At 35.0% G+C, this 23534-nt stretch overlaps 1 protein-coding gene across 1 annotated transcript in view; it reads right to left on the bottom strand.

Annotated features, from left to right (window-relative positions):
* Pfdn6 (prefoldin 6) overlaps positions 1-23534 on the bottom strand; it is a 31941-nt gene that overhangs the window by 5623 nt on the left and 2784 nt on the right. Inside the window, exons 2-3 of the mRNA XM_090400198.1 lie at positions 21204-21274; positions 5358-5482 (exon numbers count right to left, since the gene is read on the bottom strand). Of these exons, the coding sequence (XP_090256324.1) occupies positions 5358-5482; positions 21204-21274 (196 nt within the window). The remainder of the gene's footprint in view (positions 1-5357; positions 5483-21203; positions 21275-23534) is intronic.

The raw sequence follows: 23534 nt of genomic DNA, 5'->3' as shown, positions 1-23534 counted from the left end.
GGTTGAGGATTTGTGGGTTGCAAAAAATTGGTTGATAGGCGAAGGAGGGGAGATATGATTGAGACATTCAAATTACTGAAGGGTTTCTATAAAATTAATTCAGAAGATATTTTTGAGAACAGGGCTGGTTGTGGGAGGACTAGGGGACATCCATGGAAACTGGGCAAAAGTGTGGTTAGTAAAGGTGTTAGAGCTGGGTTCTTTACTTTTAGAGTAGTGAATGAGTGGAATGCGCTCCCTGAGTCTGTGGTGGATGCTGTGACAGTGAATGAGTTTAAGGCGAGGTATGATAGATACTGTATGAATGTTGAATAGTTTTGATGAATATGATTTGGGGCCTCCCTCAATGAGTCTAATGACTCCCTGGAGTTGCCTGTAATAATAGTAATAGTAATAGCAATATCTGAAACCAAACAATTAATAATCATACTCAAGTTAAGAGCCTTCCAAAATCTCAACTTTAAATTTTACGGCACCTACTCTACCATAAGATACTGCATTATTAGTGAAATATTTGTGAGGATGATTTAAAAGTAACTGCATTAGTACTTTGTGTGTGTGTGTGTGTGTGTGTGCACGCACAGACAGTGCAAAGGCAGAATATTATGGCAAGAAAACATCATCATCATCATCATCATCAAATTCCTGCCATGTACCCTCAAGGGGTGTACAGGATATGACAGTACTACATGAAAAAATTACATCATTACTAACTTCCTATCTACAATTTTCCTCCAAATCAGTCTGTTACTTGTCAAGACTCCAACATTATCAGATCTTATATTTCTATCATCTAAGGCACTTTGTACCGTATCAATCCACCTATATCTTGGTCTTCCTCTGGGTCGTTTTCCTGCCAACCTGGCAGAGAACACTTGTTTTGCTAATCTTTCCTCTCCCATTCTATTTAAGTGACCATACCATCTGAGATTAGCTCTGCTAACGCATTCCTGGATGCTGACAATGTCAAGTTCTTTCCTAATATCCTCATTTTTAATATGATATTGCCATTGATGCCATCTGTTCACGCCTCTAATCTTTCTCAGGACTCTCATATCTGCGGTCTCTAGTCTTTGGTCAAATGTTTTACTTCTGACCCAGCTCTCAGATCCATAAGTTAAAATTGGTTTGAACACAGTCTTGTATACAATTAATTTAGTGTTCCGACTAATTTCTTTCTTATTCCATATGAATTCATTCAGACTTCCCACGATACCAGCTTTGCTGATTCTGTTGTCTATTTCTATATTTAGTTTACCATCTTCAGTAAAAATTGTGCCTAAGTAGCTGAAATGTTTTACTTGTTCCACAGGTTCTCCATTCACAACACAGTTGACATTTTCAATGATTCTGCCTATTTTCATTGTCTTTGTCTTTTTATTGCTGACCTTCATACCATATCTATTACAACAGCTATTCAATTTAGTCAGAGAATCTTGCAGACTTGTAGCGGATTTATTTAGAAGTATAACATCATCCGCATAAAGCAAAGAGCTGACATTAACATCTCCAATTTTGATATCAGGTTTAATACCACATTCCTTCATAATGTGATCCATATAGATAGTGAATAACAGAGGGGATAATGTACATCCTTGTCTCACACCAGATTTAACATTAAACCACCTTCCTGTACTTCCTTCAATTCTAACTGCTGACTCACAACTCAAATAAAGACTAAGTATTGCTTGATATAATGCCCCATTGACACCATTTAACTGCAGCGTATTGAATAGCTTCTCTCTTGGCACCTTGTCATATGCCTTTTCCAAATCGACAAAACTTAAATACAGATCTTTGTTATATTCCCATGCTTTCTCGACTATTTGTCGTAAAGTGAAGATCTGATCCTGACAGCCTCTATTTGGCCTGAATCCAGCTTGTTCTTCACCAAGCTTTTCTTCCACAATTCTTCTCAACCGTTTCTCAAGTATACTTGCATAGATCTTGCCAGGAACACTCAGTAGGGAAATGCCTCTGTAATTCTCACATTCAGTTTTATTTCCCTTTTTATATATGGGTACTATGAGAGCTCTACTCCAATCATCGGGAATTCGTCCCTCTGTCCAGGCTTTCTGAACTATGCAGTGCAGCCACTGTAAGACTCTTATACCACCATACTTCAGCATTTCTGGTCGAATATCATCTACTCCTGCTGCCTTTCCACGTTTCAAGCCTTTGATGGCTTTTTCTACTTCAAGTATGGATATGTATTCCTGACTGCATGCCTGGTCAGTGTTTTTTATCACTGTGCTGTCATCACTGCTTGTTTTATTTAGCAGTTTTTCAAAGTAATTACTCCATACTTCAAGGATATCTTTTTCTCCTATTTTCATTTCACCTTTATCATCTCCAATTCCTTTTACAGCAGTCTTTCCTCCATTCCTAAGCTTCTTCAACAACCTCCAGAATATTTTGCCACCTTCTTGATATTTATTTTCTATATTCTTGCCAAAGTCCTCCCATGACTTTTGTTTAGCTAGTTTTACACACTGTTTAGCTTTCTTACATTTGTCTCTGTATTCTGTAAGAGTAAAAGCTGACTTATTTGCCAGGAACTTTTGATATGCTTTCTTCTTTTCCTTCACTGCCTCTTTAACTTCCTTTGTCCACCAGGGAGTTCTGATTTTTTTATCTTTGCACACAACCTCACCACATGCCTCTCTGGCAGAATCAATCAATGTTTCCTTCAGAGTTTGCCACTGAATCTCCAACGTTTGATTCCTGTTCTCAAACTCTTTCATTTTCTTTTCAATAATATTTCTGTATTTTAGTCTACAGTTTACATCTGAGAGCTGCTCAACTTTTATTCGCTTTAAAACTTTCTTACATGTTATTCTTTTCAATATGAAATTCAATTTTATCCTGCCCAAGACTAAATAGTGATCACTTCCAATTTCAAATCCTCTGTACACTCTGGTGTCCTGCACCAGGGAGAAAACATCACTATCAACAATAACATAGTCAATGAGACTTTTCTTATTCCTAGCCTCTTCTCTCCATGTGAATTTGTGCACATTTTTATGTTGGAACATGGTGTTAGTAATAACCAGTCCATGTCCTGAGCAGAAATCCAACAGATATTTGCCATTATTATTAGCTTTGCTCTTTTCTCCAAATTTTCCCAAAATATTTTTGTATGTCTCACAATCATTTCCTACTCTACTATTTAGATCCCCAACAAGGACCAACTTTTCCTTTTTCATTGTGTCAGTTGCTTTTTCTAAAGCCTCAAAAAATTTCTCCACTTCTACCTTAGTAGAACCTTCTGTGGGACCATAGGCACAAATAAGTCTCATTGTCCAGTTCCCCATTCTCATATTTGCCCACATTACTCTACTTGAGACTGACTGCCATTCAAGAAGATTAGCCTCGTATTTTGTGTTGAATACTATGGCAACTCCTTCTTTTCCTTGATTGTTATTGCCTGAATATAACATTTTGTATTTATTGCTCAGAAAGATCTCACCAGTTTTGGTCTTTTTTGTTTCAGTCACCCCTATTATGTCGATCTGGTACTTATCTAATTCCTCAGCTAGCTCCATTTCTTTGCCATTCAGGCTTCTTACGTTGATAGTACCGATCTTTAACTCTGGTGATGTTGAGTTGGGGTTTGTTTTCAGATTTGTTCCAGTAGCTGACTTTTCGCTGTTCGCCCTGGTTCCCTGGCGAAAACAACGGGGGCCTTGTTTAACCGGGCGACGCCCCAGCCGGCACGAAATTTTGTCATGTTGTACCATCATTTTTTATTTTGGTTTAACCAATAAGAATACAATTTGGTCGGCTAAATCCCAAATTGCCAGCCCATCCTCGTTCGTTCAGTATCAAAGTAGATACCCAACAGGGTGCACCACGAGAAGGTGAGGATTGGACATTAGGTCAGAAGCCCTGGTCGGTTCTCCGCATTCCTTTAAAGGCTATGTGGAGGTCTCCTCTCAGTTATACAGCTTTGACCCTTAAGCACCGGCAAGAAAACATGGCCTTCCCAAATAGATTTTATATCAGGAAGAGAAAACATAAAACAAACTCTTCATAGACCCCCCCCCCCAAAAAAAAAAAACTAACAGAAAAATATTTATGCCACCACTGTATATTAACCAGGCCAAATGAAAACACTTTGCAAAAGTACATGGCAAGAATGCATTTCATCAATAGCTTCAAGTTTTCAAAAAATTTCAGGAGGCAAACTTAAGGAAGGTATATTTGTTGGACTCTTCAAATTAGGAAAACATCAAAAAATGAAAGAAAAATTTGAAAAGTCTCAAATATGCAGAACTAGAAGAAAGGACATTATTCAAGATATTGTTGAAGAGACAAGCAACAATAAATCTGAAAATTATAAGGAAAGAGGTGATTAATTTATAATAGTTACGAGATGGGGACTATAAAGTTCTGGAACCTGCACTTCATTCTCACCTAGATCGCATTCCTGGAAAGTTTAATAACAGTGAGCAATGATAAGAAAGGAAAATCTAATGACAATATGATGGGAAGATTAATGTTTCAAAGAGACAAAGGTACTAACAAGAAGAAATGAAGTATTTATATGTAAGTACTTACAATGAACATATGTTCATTTTACAGAATACACTTTTTTTTTTCGTTTTTCAATCTTCATTGAAGAAAGATATTTAACTAACTGGAGGAGGGAACTTCCATTTTTAAATTCTTCTTCTTCCATCCTGTTACATATTAGACTCAATGACCTGTCAGTGTGCCTAAAGAGAGAAGTATGCAGCAATTTAATTAATGCTCTGACAGTGTAGTTAATCCTATCTGTATAATCTGCATATCTATCCAGTGTATAAATTCTCTGGCGAGTTTGCCAGTCTTGTGGAATGAAAAAACAGAATTTCCAGCAGAAAAAACTCCTCTTTCATATGCAACTGACTAACTTATCTTCAGATGAAAAGTTCCTTATAAAGTTCTTTGCAGAGACGAGATTACAAAAGCTCCAATATATTTCTTATCAGTATAATAATAATTTAATTCAATTCTTTAAATAGATTTTTAAATTCTATACCCTACAATACAACTGCCTGTTTTGATCTTGGTTAGAAAAATCCTTGCTGACCAGTGTTCAATGAGACTAATCACAGATAAGTAGCTTGTTGCAAATGATTTCAGATAGGTGACTATTTTATTTCAATGAATTTGCTATAAGTGAGAGTTAAGCATCTACATTACAAAACTGTTTGCCATGTGACTTCCTTATTTATAAACAAACAAAAATAGAGAAATCTTGCAGGAGTTTATATTTTTTTTAAATAAAAGTAAAAAACATATACAGCATTAATAATAACAATAAATATATATATAGTTATCTATCTAAATGGAAGCAATTTATATTCACTTACAATTCACTTGATATATATTCTATCCTTTTGTTGACATTCTGTTTAGCCTCTTCTAAATCCTGTTTGACTAGGATTGGACCAGTAAGTTTAAAGACATTGGTTCCAGGTTCTAAAAGTTCCATTTCCTATGCAGAAATAAATAATAATGATAATTCAATATTAAAAAAAAAAAGGGGGGGGGGAATTTTTACACTTTTAGTACTGCACACAGTCAGAGTTCATCTTATGATAGTGTTTCATAACTACAACAGGAAGTTTGTTTCAAAGTAACTATTTAAATGTCAACTCTTTTCATATTTAAACCATCTTTTTAAGTGCACAGAGTGAATTTGCTTAGGACCTTAAATAGTTATCTAGGTAATTATTTATAGAGGTGTTTACTGACAAAATATAACTTAATTTTCTTATTATTTGCTCATCATTTTAAAGGGTATCTTCTTAAGTGGTGTCACATAACCTAATTAATATTTCATGACATTTCCAATCAACCAATTTCTTCCAAAATAATCTATTATTTGTCAGACTTCCAATTTGTTTTCCTTAGGGTATTATTTTTCCTTCCATTTTTGCTTCAAACATGATTTACTTTGGTATTCTCTCATTTTCCATTCTGTTTAAATGACTGTCATCTTTGATTAGCTCTGCTTACACAGCCTTGAGTATCAATTTCAAGTTCTTTACCAAAGCCATCTATCCAATCCCCTAAAATTTCTTCAGAACTCTCATATTTATTCTTCAGTTTTTAATCAACTGTTTATATTAGATCCACACATTACTGTTAATTTGAATGCTATCTTTCAATATTCTTTCATTCAAAGAATGCTATCTTACTGAGCTAGGTCTTTTGACTGTTTTCTTTCTTGTTCTGTATAAATTTATGTACAACCTTATCTACTCTGTTATCTATTTCTCTATTTAATTTTCCATCTTCACTAAAAATTGTGTTTAAATAGCTAGAATGCATAGCCAGTTCTATAGATCTACTATTGAGAATTCAGTTTTGTAGATCTATAGTTGAGAATCCACATAACAATATCTTCCAACTGAATACCAGATTTAATACTGTTTCTTTAATAAAGTAGCTCATATAGATTATAAATAACACCAGAGATAGTGTAGAACCTTGCTTCATACCTGATTAATATTAAATCTTCTTCCTGTGCAACCTTTAGTTCTCATTGCTGATTTGTAACTTAAGTATAAGCTATGTATTAATTTGTGTAAGGTTTCTTTTAGCCCCTCCACCCTTCCATTCACACACAGCATGTTTATCATGTGCTTTTCTGAAATCAGCAAGCTTAAGTGGAGATCGTTGTCATATAAATGGAGAGTCTTCTTGGCTTGGCTGACAGAAAAGATAGCATATGCACTCTCTAACTTATTAATTTAAATCCTACCATGGGTATGGATGCTCATGATGGTCTTTAAGTGATAGATGTTTATATTTTAATTAGAGTAAGAGAATGCCACTCTTATAGGAGGCCTGAAAATGTTCTACATTTAGTATCTACAACAGGATTTCTGGATATCTAACCATTAACTTACCTGCAGTACTAATATTAATGAATAATAATGCTACAATATTTTTGTGGGTAAGCTTTTTCTAGGGGTCAGAGCATATGAAAATGTTAAGGAATAAAATAATGTGTATAAATTAGGTTGGAACCTTTTATTTTTTCCCTCTCACACACACAGTATATAATAATAATAATAATAATAATAATGAATATATATATCTATATCAAGAAAGCTGTTAAGATGAATAGCCTCCAAGATCTTCCAAGAAAGACTTTGTTAAGAGAGGAATGGAGAAGACGGACTCATGAAGCACTCAACCTGTCTTGACAGAAGAGAATCAATCATATCTATATACAGGGTGTCATAAGAGGAATCTGCCAAACTGTAGAGGTTGATTCTTTGAGTGATTTTAAGCAAAAAAAAAGTTTATAACAACATGGCTCAGATTTGATTAGAGACAAGTGAAGAGATATTTAATGATTTGATCATTGGTAATCACAGCAATACTCAACTGTGCACATATCATAGTCTAGGCCTTGTCAGCATGCTCATTGCTCATAGTTGGTAAACAGTTTTCCTGTGATTAACTATGTGGCTTTATTTAATACTTAAAGATGTGTTCATCTGCTTGTCGGCAATGAGTCAATTTTTGGTTGGGAAAAAAAAAAAAAAGCTTCAGTTTTTCAATTTATTTAATTTCCATTGTAATAGAATATAACCAATAAGATACAGGATATGCATTATTTATCTCTGAGTGTGCTGCAAAGTTGGTTACTTGGTACTGCAAAGTAACAAACTAATAGTGATACAGTTAGTCTAAAATATGTGCAAAAAATTGAAAAGTTGAGAAAGAATTGAGAGAATCATTACAATTTTTTTTTTTTTATTTTCCAAAAGTCTATAATTTCAATGTAACCTACATGCTTTATTATTATTATTGTTAAGAGAGACCTCCAGGGAGTCAGAGACTCAATGAGGGAGGCCACATACTACACACCAGCTATCATACTTATTCTTGAATTCATTCACATTGCTCTGCACTCACAACATCCAATGGCAATCCATTCCAATAAGGCACCACCCTCTGAGAGAAAAATCTAGCCCTCACACCCTTCATTCTCAGCTTCCAAGGATGCCCTCTCATCCTTTCCCCACCCTCCATAAATTGAAATCCTGTATGATCCTTTCAGAAGTTTGTAAGTCTCAATCATATCACCCCTTTCTCCTGTTTGCTAGTGTCTGCAGTATACAAATTCTCAATCTGTCTTCATAATCAGTATTCCACAATCCTGATATCATTTTTAACACTCTCCTTTGTACTCTCTCCAATATATCAGAATCACAACGGAAACCAGACCTGTGCACAATAGTCCAAGTGAGGTCTTATCAAGGCCTTGTAAAGAGGCTAAATAACATCCTTATCTTTACATGTGAATGTTTGTTTCAGCATTGCAATTATCTTCTGAGTTGTATTTGCAATCTTTGCCACATGGCCCTAAACTTCAACTTCCTATCTATTAACACTCCAAGATCCCTAGCCTCATCAGTTTCCTCTAGCGTAATCCCACCAATATAATACGACATTGGATATCTAATCATGCCGAAGTGAATGACTTTATATTTACTGACATTGAACTGACACCCATTTTCCCATGCCCACAATTCCAGCCTATTCAAATCATTCTGCAAAGACTGCATATCAGCAGCATTCCTGATTACCCTACCTATCTTTGCATCATCAGCAAATAACTGGACATCACTTGTCAAATCCTTCCCAATATCATTAATGTACAGATTGAATAACAGTGGACCAAGCACTGATCCTTGTGGTACACCACTCGAAACCTTAAATCTTGCAGACTCAGATCCCCCATATATACCACTCTTTGATATTTAGTCAGCCATCCTCTTATCCATGCTAATATTCTATAACCCAAACCCATTTTCTCCAATTTATGAAGCAGTCTGCCATGCTGTATTCTGTCAAAAGCCTTAGCAAAATCCAAAAGTATCCTAGTGTATACATTCCCCTTGTCTAGTTCAATGGTAACATTGTTATAGAATGTGAGCAAGTTGCAAAAACATGACCTTCCCTTAGTAAACCCATGTTGTTCATTGCAAAGTAGATATTCACTGTCAACACATTTCTGAATGCGTGCCCTAACCAATTTTTCCAAAATCTTCATCACCACTCCTGAGATACTAAGTGGTCGATATTTGGTACATCGGTCTTTGCACCACCCTTCTGCAATACAGTTCTTCCCTTCCTGCGGAATCTTCCCTGTTCTGAGACTCATATTAAACATCCTGGTCAAAGGAATGGCCAGTTCAGCTGAACACTCTTTTAGCACACATGCTGATATTCCATCAGTCCCTATTGATGAATTCTTATTCAGTTTGTGCAACAGCTCTAATACCTCGGCCTCACACACCTGAGTTTCTTCATCTAGTGAGGAGGTAACAGTGAGCTCAATGTTGTGTTCATCAGGGTGATAGCTTTTAACAAAAATGGGCACTCATTAACTGAACAACTTCTTCTGCATCTGTAACCCTTTTTGATTTTTGTTTGATTCTTTGTCACTTGCTGCACATATGACATCACTGGGACCACCAGTCTAATAGTGTTTCAGAGTCAATTTCAATTCACTAAACCCACTAATTTCATTCATGCATATTTTAACCTCAGCAACTGTAAATGGCACAGAAAAAAAATCGATTTTTTTCATAAAGGAGTGATTCAAGACATACAAGCATTAGAAATAAAAATGTGAAAATAATCAAGTATTGATAATAAATAATAATGATGGTAACATATCACTGATATGAGTTTTTTCTTCATTTCCAACAGACAGTGGTAGTTACACAGGTTAAGAATTAGTTATAGAAATAACAAAGGCTTTTAAAAATAACTGAGCAGGTATGAGAAAGGAACATTTCACCGATATATCAGGCAACTGTGATACTTGATACTCCACACAGGCTTACACCTGACCAGTGAGATAATTGCTTGACTGCTTGAGCTAACATGAAATTGTTCCAGTCCCGAAGATAACAGCCAAGTTTTTAAAAAACTCTGACATATCCACTACATTTATAGCTTTCAAAACAGCAGTATGACAGCTGTGGTTATAATATTGTAATTACAAAAAACTGATTTCCTAATCTTATTTTCTCTAATCAAATCATCTGGTGCCATATCTGGGCATGACATTATCACAAAGCAATGTAATGAAGTCCTTGAACAAGTACATGACAAATATACTTGTTCCAAGAATTTCTAAAATGTCTGTAGGAGTTTACTCTGCATAGTAAACTGTAGTGCGATACAGTTTAGATAAAATAAAAAGACTTTAAAAACACAATATGTTTTCATAGAAAACATATTGTGTTTTTCAAGGTAAATAAAAACTGCTGAAAAGTATTGGTGACAATTGATAGTCCCTTAAAAAACACCATTTTGAAAATATTGATTATGGTTTGTGTAATATTGGAAAACAATATTGCAAAAATTAGTCAAATCAGCAGCTGCTGTTTAAATAAGCTAAGTAACTATTGCCTTGTCACCAATACTTTTCAGCAGTTTTTATTTACCTTCAAAGTCGAACTTAGAAAAGAGTGTGTAAAGAGATGCACAGTAAAGCGATTGCATTTAAACTATTACATATTGTGAAACAGCATAAATTTGAGTTGTAAATAACTTGTTGAAGTTGCTTATGGATCACAAATGGAAAAATGTGAAGAGAGCTACATATAACCTTAAAGGAATGCAAAGAACAGACTAAGGCGTCTGACCTAATGTCACAATACTTACTTTCATACTTACCGATGAGTCACTGGACTCCATGGAGGTGCCAATACAATAATGATATATCAAATTTTGAAATGTCAATCTTAGCTCTTTACTTTATGCAGATGATGTTATACCAAATAAATCCAGTACAAGTCTGCAAGATTCTGACTAAATTGAATAACTGTTGTAATAGGTTTGGTGTGAAAGTCAGCAATGAAAACACAAAGACAATGAAAATAGGCAGAAACATTTAAAACATCAACTGTATCCTGAATGGTGAACCTACAGAATAAGTAAAACATTTCAGCTATTTAGGCACAATATTTAGTGAAGATGATAAATAGACAGCAGAATTATTAAGGCTATGTTATGAAGTCAGCTGAATAAATTTATATAGAATAAGAAAGAAATTAGTTCAAAACACTAAATTAGCTGTATACAAGACAGTGTTTAAGCCAATTTTAACTTATGGATCCGAGAGCTCAGTTAGAAATAAAACATTTGATCAAAGACTAAAACACCTCTGATATGAGAGTGCTGAGAAAGACTAGTGGAGTGAACAGATGGCCTCAATGGCAGTATCACATCAAAAACGAAGATATCAGGAAAGAACTCGACACTGTTAGCATTCAGGAATGTGTTAGTAGAGCTAATCTCAGAATAGTAGAGGAAAGATTAGCAAAACAAGTGTTCTTTGCTAGGTTAACAGGAAAAAGACCCAGAGGAAGGTCAAGATGTAGATAGATTGATACAGTAAAAAGTGCCTTAAAAGACAGAAATATAAAATCTGATAATATTGGAGTATTAACAGATAACAGATTAATTTGGAAAAAAATTATTGATCGGAAGTAGTAATGGAGTAACATTTTCATTTACCAGTAGTATCATATTTATTCTGTACACCCCCTGAGGGTACATATCAGAAATTTGATGATGATAGAATAGCTCTCATAGTTCCCATCTATAAAAAAGTGAAATAAAACTGAATGCTAGTTTTTTTAAGAATTTTTCTACTAAATGTTTCAGTTAAGATTTACATAAGTATACTTCAGAAGAGGGAAAGAAAAATTGTGGGAAAGAAACTTGCAGACCAAAGCAGGTTCAGGGCAAAATATAGGATGACAAATATGATTTTCACTTTATGACATCCAGTTGAAAAAATGTGGTAATACAACAAGGATCTGCATTTAAGTTTCATAGAGCTGGAGAAAGCATATTACACGGTGCCAAAAGAAAAGATGTCCAGAACAAATATTCTGCATATTTAAGCTGTAAGTCAGCAATTAGAATTGAAGGAAGTACAAGAAGGTGGGTTGATGTAAAATCAAGTGTGAGACAAGGGTGAACTCTCCCCATTTTTATTCACCAATGCATATGGATCTCATTAAGAAAGAGTGGTATTAAATTTGATAGCAAAATCAAAAGGTATCAAACTCAACTATATGCTTTAAATAAATCATGTACTCTAAAGAATTGTACTGCAAGTCTCCAAGATTCTTTAACTAAAATGAGTAATGGCAGTAGCAAATTTGGCATGGAAATGAGCAATAAAAAGACTAAAACTTTGAAAGTAGGCAGGAACATGGAAAACTTCAACTGCATTCTTAATGGAGAATGTATAGAACAAGTAAAACATTTTAGGTATTTTCATATTTACGAATTTAGGGACACAAAACACACATGTTGAAATGATTATTTTACTTATTATTAATAATAAAATAACGATTGACGTTTCGACTCCTGTATTGAGGTCATCATCAGAAAAATACATGTGTATATGAAAACAAGCTACATGCTCTTGCACTCTACAAAGGTAAATTGAATCTACGCTGTTAACTGATCTTTTACTTAGCCTGACCTCTAGTGGTAAAAATAACAAAAAAAAAACACTACACTAAACCCTGCCCCCTGTACTACGATCTTCTTCTGGACATGTACAGTTTTGTTATTGAATGTTTAAAAAAAACAAAAAAACTTCAAGTCTTCTTGTGGCTTGTTCTGATTGCTATAACGGTTGCAAATGGGTCCTTAACATTTTTGGAATGGTTAGACAATCATTTTCGTTCAGGTTAGGATTGTGTTTGAGCATTTCACATGCTTCTTTAAATTTCCTTTCGAACCAGGTTTTGGTGTGATGTAGGGACTTGGTACCTTTCTGATCAATTCTGTGGTATGTCTGGAGTGTGTGGTCTGAAATCTTTCCAAAATGAAGGTATTTAATGTGTCGTTTTTAATGGTTTTTTTTTTTACCACTAGAGGTCAGGCTAAGTAAAAGATCAGTTAACAACATAGATTCAATTTACCTTTGTAGAGTGCAAGAGTGGGTGCTTAAGGGTCAAAGCTGTATAATTGAGAGGAGACCTCCACATAGCCTTTAAAGGAATGCGGAGAACCGACCAGGGCTTCTGACCTAATGTCCAATCCTCACCTTCTCGTGGTGCACCCTGTTCGGTATCTACTTGTATACTGAACGAATGAGGATAGGCTGGCAATTTGGGATTTAGCCGACCAAATTGTATTCTTATTGGTTAAAGTTAAACCAAAATAAAAAATGATGGTACAACATGACAAAATTTCATGCCGGCTGGGGCATCGCCCGGTTAAACAAGGGCCCCTGTTGTTTTCGCCAGGAAACCAGAGGGAACAGCGAAAAGTCAGCTACTGGAACAAATCTGAAAACAAACCCCAACTCAACATCACCAGAGTTAAAGATTAGTACTATCAACATAAGAAGCCTGAATGGCAAAGATATGGAGCTAGCTGAGGAATTAGATAAGTACCAGATCGACATAATAGGGGTGACTGAAACAAAAAACACAAAAACTGGTGAGATCTTTCTGAGCAATAAATACAAAATGTTATATTCAGGCAATGACAATCAAGGAAAAGAAGGAGTAGCCATAGTATTCAACACAAAATATGAGGCTAACCTTGAATGGCAGTCAGTCTCAAGTAGAGTAATGTGGACAAATATGAGAATGGGAAACTGGACAATGAGACTTATTTGTGCCTATGGTCCCACAGAAGGTTCTACTAAGGTAGAAGTGGAGGAATTTTTTGAGGCTCTAGAGAAAGCTACTGACACAATGAAAAACGAAAAGTTGGTCTTTGTTGGGGATCTAAATAGCAGAGTAGGAAGTGATTGTCAGACATACAAAAATATTTTCGGAAAATTTGGAGAAAAGAGCAAAGCTAATAATAATGGCAAATATCTGTTGGATTTCTGCTCAGGAAATGGACTGGTTATTACTAACACCATGTTCCAACATAAAAATGTGCACAAATTCACATGGAGAGAAGATGCTAGGAATAAGAAGTCTCATTGACTATGTTATTGTTGATAGTGATGTTTTCTCCCTGGTGCAGGACACCAGAGTGTACAGAGGATTTGAAATTGGAAGTGATCACTATTTAGTCTTTAGCAGGATAAAATTGAATTCCATATTGAAAAAAATAACACGTAAGAAAGTTTTAAAGTGAATAAAAGTTGAGCAGCTCTCAGATGTGAACTGTAGACTAAAATACACAAAGATTATTGAAGAAAAAATGAAAGAGTTTGAGAAGGAATCAACCCTTGGAAATTCAGTGGCAAATTCTGAAGAAAACATTGATTGATTCTGCCAGAGAGGCATGTGGTAAGGTTGTCTGCAAGGATAAAAAAAATCAGAACTCCCTGGTGGACACAGGAAGTTAAAGAGGCAGTGAAGGAAAAGAAGAAAGCATATCAAAAGTTCCTATCAAATAAGTCATCTTGTGCTCTTAGAGAATATAGAGACAAATGCAAGAATGCTAAACACTGTGTAAAATTAGCTAAACAAAAGTTGTGGGAGGACTTTGGCAAGAATATAGAAAATAAATATCAAGAAGGTGGCAAAATATTCTGGAGGTTATTGAAAAAACTTAGGAATGGAGGAAAGAGTGCTGTAAAAGGAGTTAGAGATGAAAAAGGAGACATGAAAAAGGGAGAAAAAGATATCCTTGAAGTATGGAGTAATTACTTTGAAAAACTGCTAAACGAAACAAGCAGTGATGAGCACAGTGGTAAAAAACACTGCCCAGGCATGTCAGGAATACATATCCATACTTCAAGTAGAAAAAACCATCAAAGGCTTGAAATGTGGAAAGGCAGCAGGAGTAGATGATATTCGACCAGAAATGCTGAAGTGTGGTGGTATAAGAGTCTTATAGTGGCTGCACTGCATAATTCAGAAAGTCTGGACAGATCGACGAATTCCCGATGATTGGAGTAGAGCTCTCATAGTACCCATATATAAAAAGGGAAATAAAACTGAATGTGAGAATTACAGAGGTATTTCCCTACTGAGTGTTCCTGGCAAGATCTATGTAAGTATACTTGAGAAACGGTTGAGAAGAATTGTGGAAGAAAATCTTGGTGAAGAACAAGCTGGATTCAGGACAAATAGAGGCTGTCAGGATCAGATCTTCACTTTACTACAAATAGTCGAGAAATCATGGGAATATAACAAAGATCTGTATTTAAGTTTTGTCGATTTGGAAAAGGCATATGACAAGGTTCCAAGAGAGAAGCTAATCAATACGCTACAGTTATATGGTGTGAATGGGGCATTATATCAAGCAATACTTAGTCTTTGAGTTGTAAGTCAGCAGTTAGAATTGAAGGAAGTACAGCAAGATGGTTTAATGTTAAATCTGGTGTGAGACGAGGATGTACATTATCCCCTCTATTATTCATTATCTATATGGATCACATTATGAAGGAAAGTGGTATTAAACATGATATCAAAATTGGAGATGTTAATGTCAGCTCTTTGCTTTATGCGGATGATGTTATACTTCTAAATAAATCCGCTACAAGTCTGCAAGATTCTCTGACTAAATTGAATAGCTGTTGTAATAGATATGGTATGAAGGTCAGCAATAAAAAGACAAAGACAATGAAAATAGGCAGAATCATTGAAAATGTCAACCGTGTTGTGAATGGAGAACCTGTGGAACAAGTAAAACATTTCAGCTACTTAGGCACGATTTTTAGTGAAGATGGTAAATTAAATATAAAAATACACAACAGAATCAGCAAAGCTGGTATGGTAGGAAGTGAATTGAATAAATTCATATGGAATAAGAGAGAAATTCAGAACACTAAATTAGCTGTATACAAGACAGTGTTCAAACCAGTTTTAACTTATGGATCTGAGAGCTGGGTCAGAAGTAAAACACTTGACAAAAGACTAGAGACCGCAGATATGAGAGTCCTGAGAAAGATTATAGGCATGAACAGATGGCATCAATGGCAATATCATATTAAAACTGAGGATATTAGGAAAGAACTTGACATTCTCAACATCCAGGAATGCGTTAGCAGAGCTAATCTCAGGTGGTATGGTCACTTAAACAGAATGGGCGAAGAAAGATTAGCAAAACAAGTGTTCTCTGCCAGGTTGGCAGCAAAACGACCCAGAGGAAGACCAAGATGTAGGTGGATTGGTACGGTATACAAAGTGCCTTAGACGATAGAAATATAAGATCTGATAATGTTGGAGTGTTGACAAGTAACAGACTGATTTGGAGGAAAATTGTAAATAGGAAGTTAGCAATGATGTAATTTTTTTCATGTAGTACTATCATATCCTGTACTAATCATAGCCTGAACTCATCTCGAAAAACAAAATGGATTGATACGGTTGAAAACCTTGACTTCAAACGATGAAGTAGAAAAGCTTGGAATCTTCTCCAACAGCTATCCACAACTAATCTACCTAAAAAGAAAAAGCACAATTATCTTCCCTGAGAAAATAGCTAATCAAATCGTTAATATGTCAAGAGCACCTAGGGACCGTGAACATACCAAGAAAGTTAAGAAAGAACTTAGAGCTTTAAAAATAAATGCCCCTGCTTTCTCACAATATGCCTCAATCTTCACTATAGATGAAGTAAAAGCCGTCATAAAAGATATCAAAGCAGGCAAGGCCCCAGGCTTCGATGGTGTCCATCCTGAATTTCTGATTAATAGCGGGCCAAATACTATAAAATGGCTCTGTGAATTCTTTTCTGATATATTATTGACTGGCCGACTACCTAGCCAGTTTAAGAAGTCAAAAATAGTTGCTATTCTTAAACCTGGAAAACTACCCCAGGAGGCAAAAAGTTACAGACCTATTGCTTTATTGAGTTGCACCTATAAAACGTTAAAGCGCCTTCTGTACAACAGATTGTCCACACCAATTATGCAGCATGTCCTGATTGAACAAGCTGGTTTTTAGAGAAAAACGTGGTTGCTGTAATCAAGTGCTCACTTTAACGTCACACATAGAAGCTGGATTTCAGAAGCAAGAAAAAACATCAGCTGTCTTCTTGGACCTAACAGCAGCCTATGATAAAGTATGGCGTGAAGGTCTTATATACAAATTTCTTAGCATTGTCCCATGTAAACGGACTGCACACTTAATTTCCTCCATGCTCACTGAACGTTTCTTTCAAGTTATATTAGGAAATAAAATGTCCCAACAATGAAAACTTAATAATGGTCTTCCACAAGGGTCAGTATTGGCACCCTTACTTTATAACCTATACACATATGACTTGCCTGCTACCATCTCACGCAAGTTCTGTTATGCTGATGACACTGTAATTGCCATTCGACACAAAAACATGAGTCAGGCCGAAGATGTACTTACAAAAGATCTGAAAACTATAGTGAATATTATAAAAAATGGAGGCTCCAGCTCAATCCAGACAAAACAGAAGTATCAAGCTTTCACCTTAATAATCACATGGCAGATGTCACTTTACATATCTTCTTTGAAATGATATGTAAAGAAAAAACGACACAATAAGTTTCCAAAGTACTTGGGCGTTACTCTGGACTGCACGCTCTCTCTCTTACAAGCAACACCTAACAAACGTTTCTGCTAAGTTAAGAACCCGTAACAACATAATACAAAAACTAATAGGCACGACATGGGGAGAAACAGCCGATAATCTGTGGATTACTGCTCTTGGTCTAGTTTTCTCTGTTGCCGAATATTGCTCACCAGTGTGGCTAAATAGCACACATGTTAAACTTGTTGATAGCCAACTAAATAATACAATGAGATTGATTTCTGGCACAATTAAATCAACGCCCACACACTGGCTTCCAGCTCTTAGTAACATTGTTCCACTGAATCTGCGCAGGACTAAGGCTCTCTTACATGAGTATAAGAAAATCTTGGAGAACACAGCCTTACCAATACATTTAGATCTCCCAGACTTAAGTGTACGACGATTGAGATCAAGACATCCACCACTACAATTAGCCTAACTACTACTACATTCTAACTTTGACTTGAAGCAAAAGTGGAAAGAACAGTGGGAGAGTCATACAGATGACATCACAAAATTTTCTTTCAATGAATTACAAGAAAGTTGATGCTTGGTCACACCTCCCACGAAAATCCTGGACTCAGCTTAATAGAATACGAACTGGTCATGGTGTATGTGCAGACATGCTTTTTAAATGGTGTAAACGACCATCCCCACATTGTGATTGTGGAGCTCAGTGACAAACTGTGAACCTTATTGTGACTCAGTGTTATCTCAGAGCATATTCAGGAGACAAATTGGACTTTTTAAGTGCTACACCCGAAGCCATGAACTATCTGACCAATATTGATGTAACCTTTTAATTTTATTGGTTTTTAAAATGACTTTTGACTTTTAATTTTATATGTTATTAAAGTGTATTGTACTGCATGTTTTGATATTCATGCCATACGAATAAATATCCTGTACACTCCTTGAGGGTACATGGCAGGAATTTGGTGATGATGAGTGCAAGAGCATGTAGCTTGAAAAATACATATACATATGTATTTTTCTGATGATGACCTCAATACAGGGGTCGAAACGTCAATTGTTATTTTATTAATAATAAGTAAAATAATCATTTCAACACGTATGTTTTGTGTCCCTAAATTTGTAAATACGAATGCTGATTACCATGTAACCTTAAAAGAAAGAGATTTTAGGTATTTTGGCACAATTTTTAGTGAAGATGGTAATTTAAAATGGAAACAAACAAAAGAGTAAGCAAAGCTGGTATGGTGGGTATCCAGTTGAATAAATTTATATGGAATAAGAGAGAGAAATTAGCTAAAACAAACTAGTAAACAAGACTGTGTTCAAAGAAATTTTAACTTATACAATGAGTGTTGGATTAGAAATAAAACAGTTGATCAAAGACTGGAGACTAATATAAGAGCTCTGGAAAAAAATTAGGAGAGTGAGCAGATGGCAACAATGGCTGGATAATATTAAAAATAAAGGTATTAAGGAAGCAGCTTGAGATCATTAGCATTTAAGAATGTGTGAGTTATACTAATCGAAGGTGTTTATGATCACTTAAACAGAATGGGAGAGGAAAGGTTAGCAAAACAGGTGTGTGTGATGCTAAGAAAGAAAACAACAAGATCTGGGTAGATTGATACAGTCAGAAATGCCCTAGAAAACAGAAATATAAAATCTATTACTGAAGTGCTCATGAGTGGTAGTATAATTTGGAGGAAAACTGTTGATAGTACATTAGTAATAATAGAAACAATCATGTAGTAATGTCATAGTATCCTGTGTAACTTTCAAGTGCATGTTTCAGAGAATTCAATCAGAATAATCATTTAACACAATCAAACATGGGAATGAAATTAAGCATGTTTTTTTTTCTTTTTCTTTTTGCGATACAAAATTTAACTCATGTTTTATACATAAATACAACATTTTAATTTGGATAGCCATTCAAAAGACATATTTTGGTGATTACACCACATTTTTTATTATTCAGTTATACAACATACTGAAATAATAGTTCCCGATTGGATAGCCATGTTTGATGATAATGATGTTTCTTAAAACCTTAATAATACTATGGTAATGTCTGTTGAATGACCAATGCTTTCATGTGCACCTTCTGGAAGAAAATGAAAGTGACTTCTTCTTCAAATAACTGTTTGGTTTCTAAGCACATTTCCATCCCTTGTACTACAGATGATTGGGGAGACCTGTGTAATGTATAATGTTTACACCTGCAAAACCATCCAATTCTTTAATGGTTGTAAATGTACATTGGATACATAAATACATCATCCATATAAAAATGGATTGATTGACAGCCTGGTTGGCCGTGTGGATAACGTATCCACTCCCCAGCCAAAAGGCTGTGGATTCGAATCCTGCCATGGGCATGGATGTTTGTGATTGTCTGTGAAAATATGAGTGATGGTCAGTGGTAGATGGCATTGGTGTGGTTGTGGTCAATTGGTGATTGAATGATGGAGATGTAGAATAGGTGCCCTCCTTCGATGAGTCCTTGGATTCCCTGGAGGTGTCAAATAATAATAATAATAATATAAAAATGAAGCATCATCAAAACCTTGAGAGACAGAATGTGTGCCCTGATCAAGCATTACAATAAGTGGCAAATATGAATCATTACATAACTAAAAATCAAATGTGTAGGAACCGTTACATAAAAATACAAATAAAAGCAGAAACACATAGACTGCAGAAGCTGGCACAGGTCAGTCATTATTCACTGTTCTTAGTTGCACCATATATCACAAAAATTAAGTATTGTACATGCGCTGAAAAAAGAGGGTGATCTCTATTATAAAGGATGAGGGAACACTAAAAAGACGAATTACATTCTCTTCTCCAACTATTGGTCAGCAATGGATATTTCAAAAAAATGGTACAAAGAATATTATTCTCTACTTCTTCTCCACAACAGATCAATGATATTCGCTAGAGGACCTCGGTTTCCATCCCTTATATTGGCAAACTTTCTCTAAAGATCACTGATCTCCTGAAATCTCATGACATAAGAGTGGCCGTCAAACCCATTGTGAATGTACAAACTCTGTTCGCTCGCCTAAGGAGCACAACTCTTTCAAGAAATAACCTGGAGTTTGCAATATTCCATGTTCTTGTGGCCTTACTGACATAGGACAAACATCTAGAAGTTCAAAAATAAGGCAAAAGCAACATATTGGAGATGTCAATAGCAACAGAGAAGACAGCTCAGGCTTGGCATTCCATATCTCCCACACTCACCACAATATTGAATGGGGCAAGAGCTCCATCTTACATAGAAGACAACTTCAGCACCTGCAACATCAAAGAGGCTACGATGGTAATCCACTCACAAGGCACTCTCAACAGAAATCAAGGAATGATTTTATGTGACATTTGGAAGTCACTTATTAGATCTTTCAACATACCACTTTAATTTTTCTACAAACAATTGCACACACCTGCTGAACAATGAATGACCTGTGCCAGCTTCCAAGCTCCGCGTAATGATTCATATTTACTGCTTATTGTATGTTTGTTTGTTATCCTAATCCATACGAAGCCACTAGCATACGTGGTGAAACTAGTAGGTTTAATTAAATAACTACTGTGAACAATAAACCCAGTGTTAGTTATTTTTTGTTACATTCATTTTTGAGCGAAAAAAATAAACATATTCATCTGAAATATCCTTAAATAAAAATATAAGAAAATTTGGAAGCTGTTTATCTTACCTCTTTTACTATATTATTCTCATTTAGCTGTCCATCTAACTGTTGTCGAATAGAAAATGTTTTCTGGAAATCTGAAATAATAAACATTTTATAAAACTGCAGGAATATTAAAAGAGAAGCTGAACTATAGAGGACAAACTACTAGAACAAAAAAAGATTCTGCTTACATAGACTCAATTCTCAATTTTTACCTTAAAATCAATTACTGAAGAGTGAAGAGAATTTCAAAAAGAACACACAGACAAACCCTTTATGAAAAAGTCTCATTATGATAAAATTTATAGGCAAAAAAAACTACTTAATTTTATAGTCTATTCAAAAGAATTATATGCAAGAAAAAGTGCAGTTAAATTAGAACAAATTTCAGAATGGAAATATAAAGGGGATCATTATGTAACAAAATTTACATATCTATACATTATTAAAATTTATAAAAAAAGTAATTAAAAAAAAGATATCAAATATCAGTGAGGACACTAAACAGAGAAGTGTGACTTGGTAGTACTGCTTAACTAGTCCCCCCCCTTTGTGCATCCTCACCAGACACCAAAGAATGGAACAACGGATCAATATCAAACTTCGTGTAAATGTGGGTGAAAATGTCATGGAAACAAGCAGCTTAGGAATGAGTTTCTGTCCCAAGCATAAACCTTGTGATGGTTTAAGTCATTTAAAGAGGGAAGAGAGGATGTAGTAGGATATCCTTAAAATGGACAACTAAAAATTTACAGCTCTAAAATGAAGGATGAATAGAACAATTTATTAGCAAATAAGGTGAATGTGGAGAAGAAATCTATAATAGCCATAATTATCAGACTTAGGATAAACAAATATTTTAGTGAAGGTTGTTTTCCACACAATGTGCATAATGAGAATGCTTGTAAAGATTCTGTTCAAAGCTGAAAGTGAAGATGGTTTGCTAAACAGCACTATTAATGGGAATGAGAATTGGTATTTCCAGCATGATCCTGCAGCAAAAAATAGTATACAGAATGATCATATACATGTTTATTTCCAAAAATTGTGTATCAAAACCATGGTGACCACAAAAAGGATAACCCACAATGAAGGACTGCTGTTGCAATTATGATGACAACATGCCTGCTCACATAATAATGATCAACAGAGGATGTTTCTGACTCAAACATGTTGAGTACTCAATCATTCTCATTATCCCCCCCCCCCCACACACACACCTGGTTCTAGCACTTTTTTTGTTTGGTTTCCTGAGAATTGAAAGAATAACAATTTGACAATATTTATGATATTCAGAAGAATGTGATAGCAGAACTAAATATCTAAAGTCACTGCAGATGACTTTTCCAAGCCTTTTCAAAGATTGGTGATTATTTTGAGAGATAAGAAACTTTTTATCCATATTCTGGATTATTTGAATTCAACCACACTATTTTTTTTTTTCTTTGTTGTGTGTGCAAGTGTGCATGTAATAACAATCTGGAAACAGCAGAACCGATTTGGAATAAAAATAAGCCTAAAAAAGTTATACAAAACATGCATACAATAATTTCCAGATGACTCAATTGTATTAACTACATCAGAAGACGATTTTCAATTGAATTCCTAATGCTGTACCCAACTGATGCACAGGATGCTGTGATAGTACTAATTATGTTTATAACTAAATGCAATTAAGTTATTTACATTTATAACTTAGTAGGTCACTTAAAGAGTCAAAGCTGGTTGACTAGGAGACTTCCATATAGCCTGTTAGGGATGCAGAGATCCAACCTAATGTCCCATCCTTACACTTCTGATAAGTTCCTCATTATCTGCTACCTACCTGGATAATAATAATAATAATAATAATAATAATTATTATTATTATTATTATAAATGAGCATAGGCTGGCAATTTGGGACTATGCCAACCAACTGTATTCTGAATTGTCTTAAACTGCAAACAAAAATGATTTACAAAGATCAGTAAAATCATAAAATAAAATCTCAGACATAAACATAAACTATCAAATCTGTCTCTCTAAAATTTAAACTCTAACATTAGATTTTTCTCTCCCCCCTTTTTTTTCACTGCCTAAAAAGTAATTTAAACTTAACATGATAAAAGGACACATAATCATGAGTCCATAATCAAGAATAAAGATCATAGACATTAAAGTATCAAATTTTGTTAAATAGTAAAATAAGTAACACATTTAAGTCACCCACATACCAGAATCACACTATATACCATTCTGTCTTAAAGAAGTTGATTATATGAAGGAGAAAATGGACCATGAGAGAGAACACAAACTGCAGATAAAATATTTGTCAGTGAAACAGCAGATATATCATGTGTGACCAAAATTATGCA

Source organism: Typopeltis vanoorti, chromosome 1 (genome assembly GCF_054136105.1).
Source record: "Typopeltis vanoorti isolate ZY-2024b chromosome 1, IOZ_Tvanoo_1.0, whole genome shotgun sequence".
Taxonomy (NCBI): Eukaryota; Metazoa; Arthropoda; class Arachnida; order Uropygi; family Thelyphonidae; genus Typopeltis; species Typopeltis vanoorti.
This window is presented reverse-complemented; position numbering and strand designations above follow the sequence as displayed.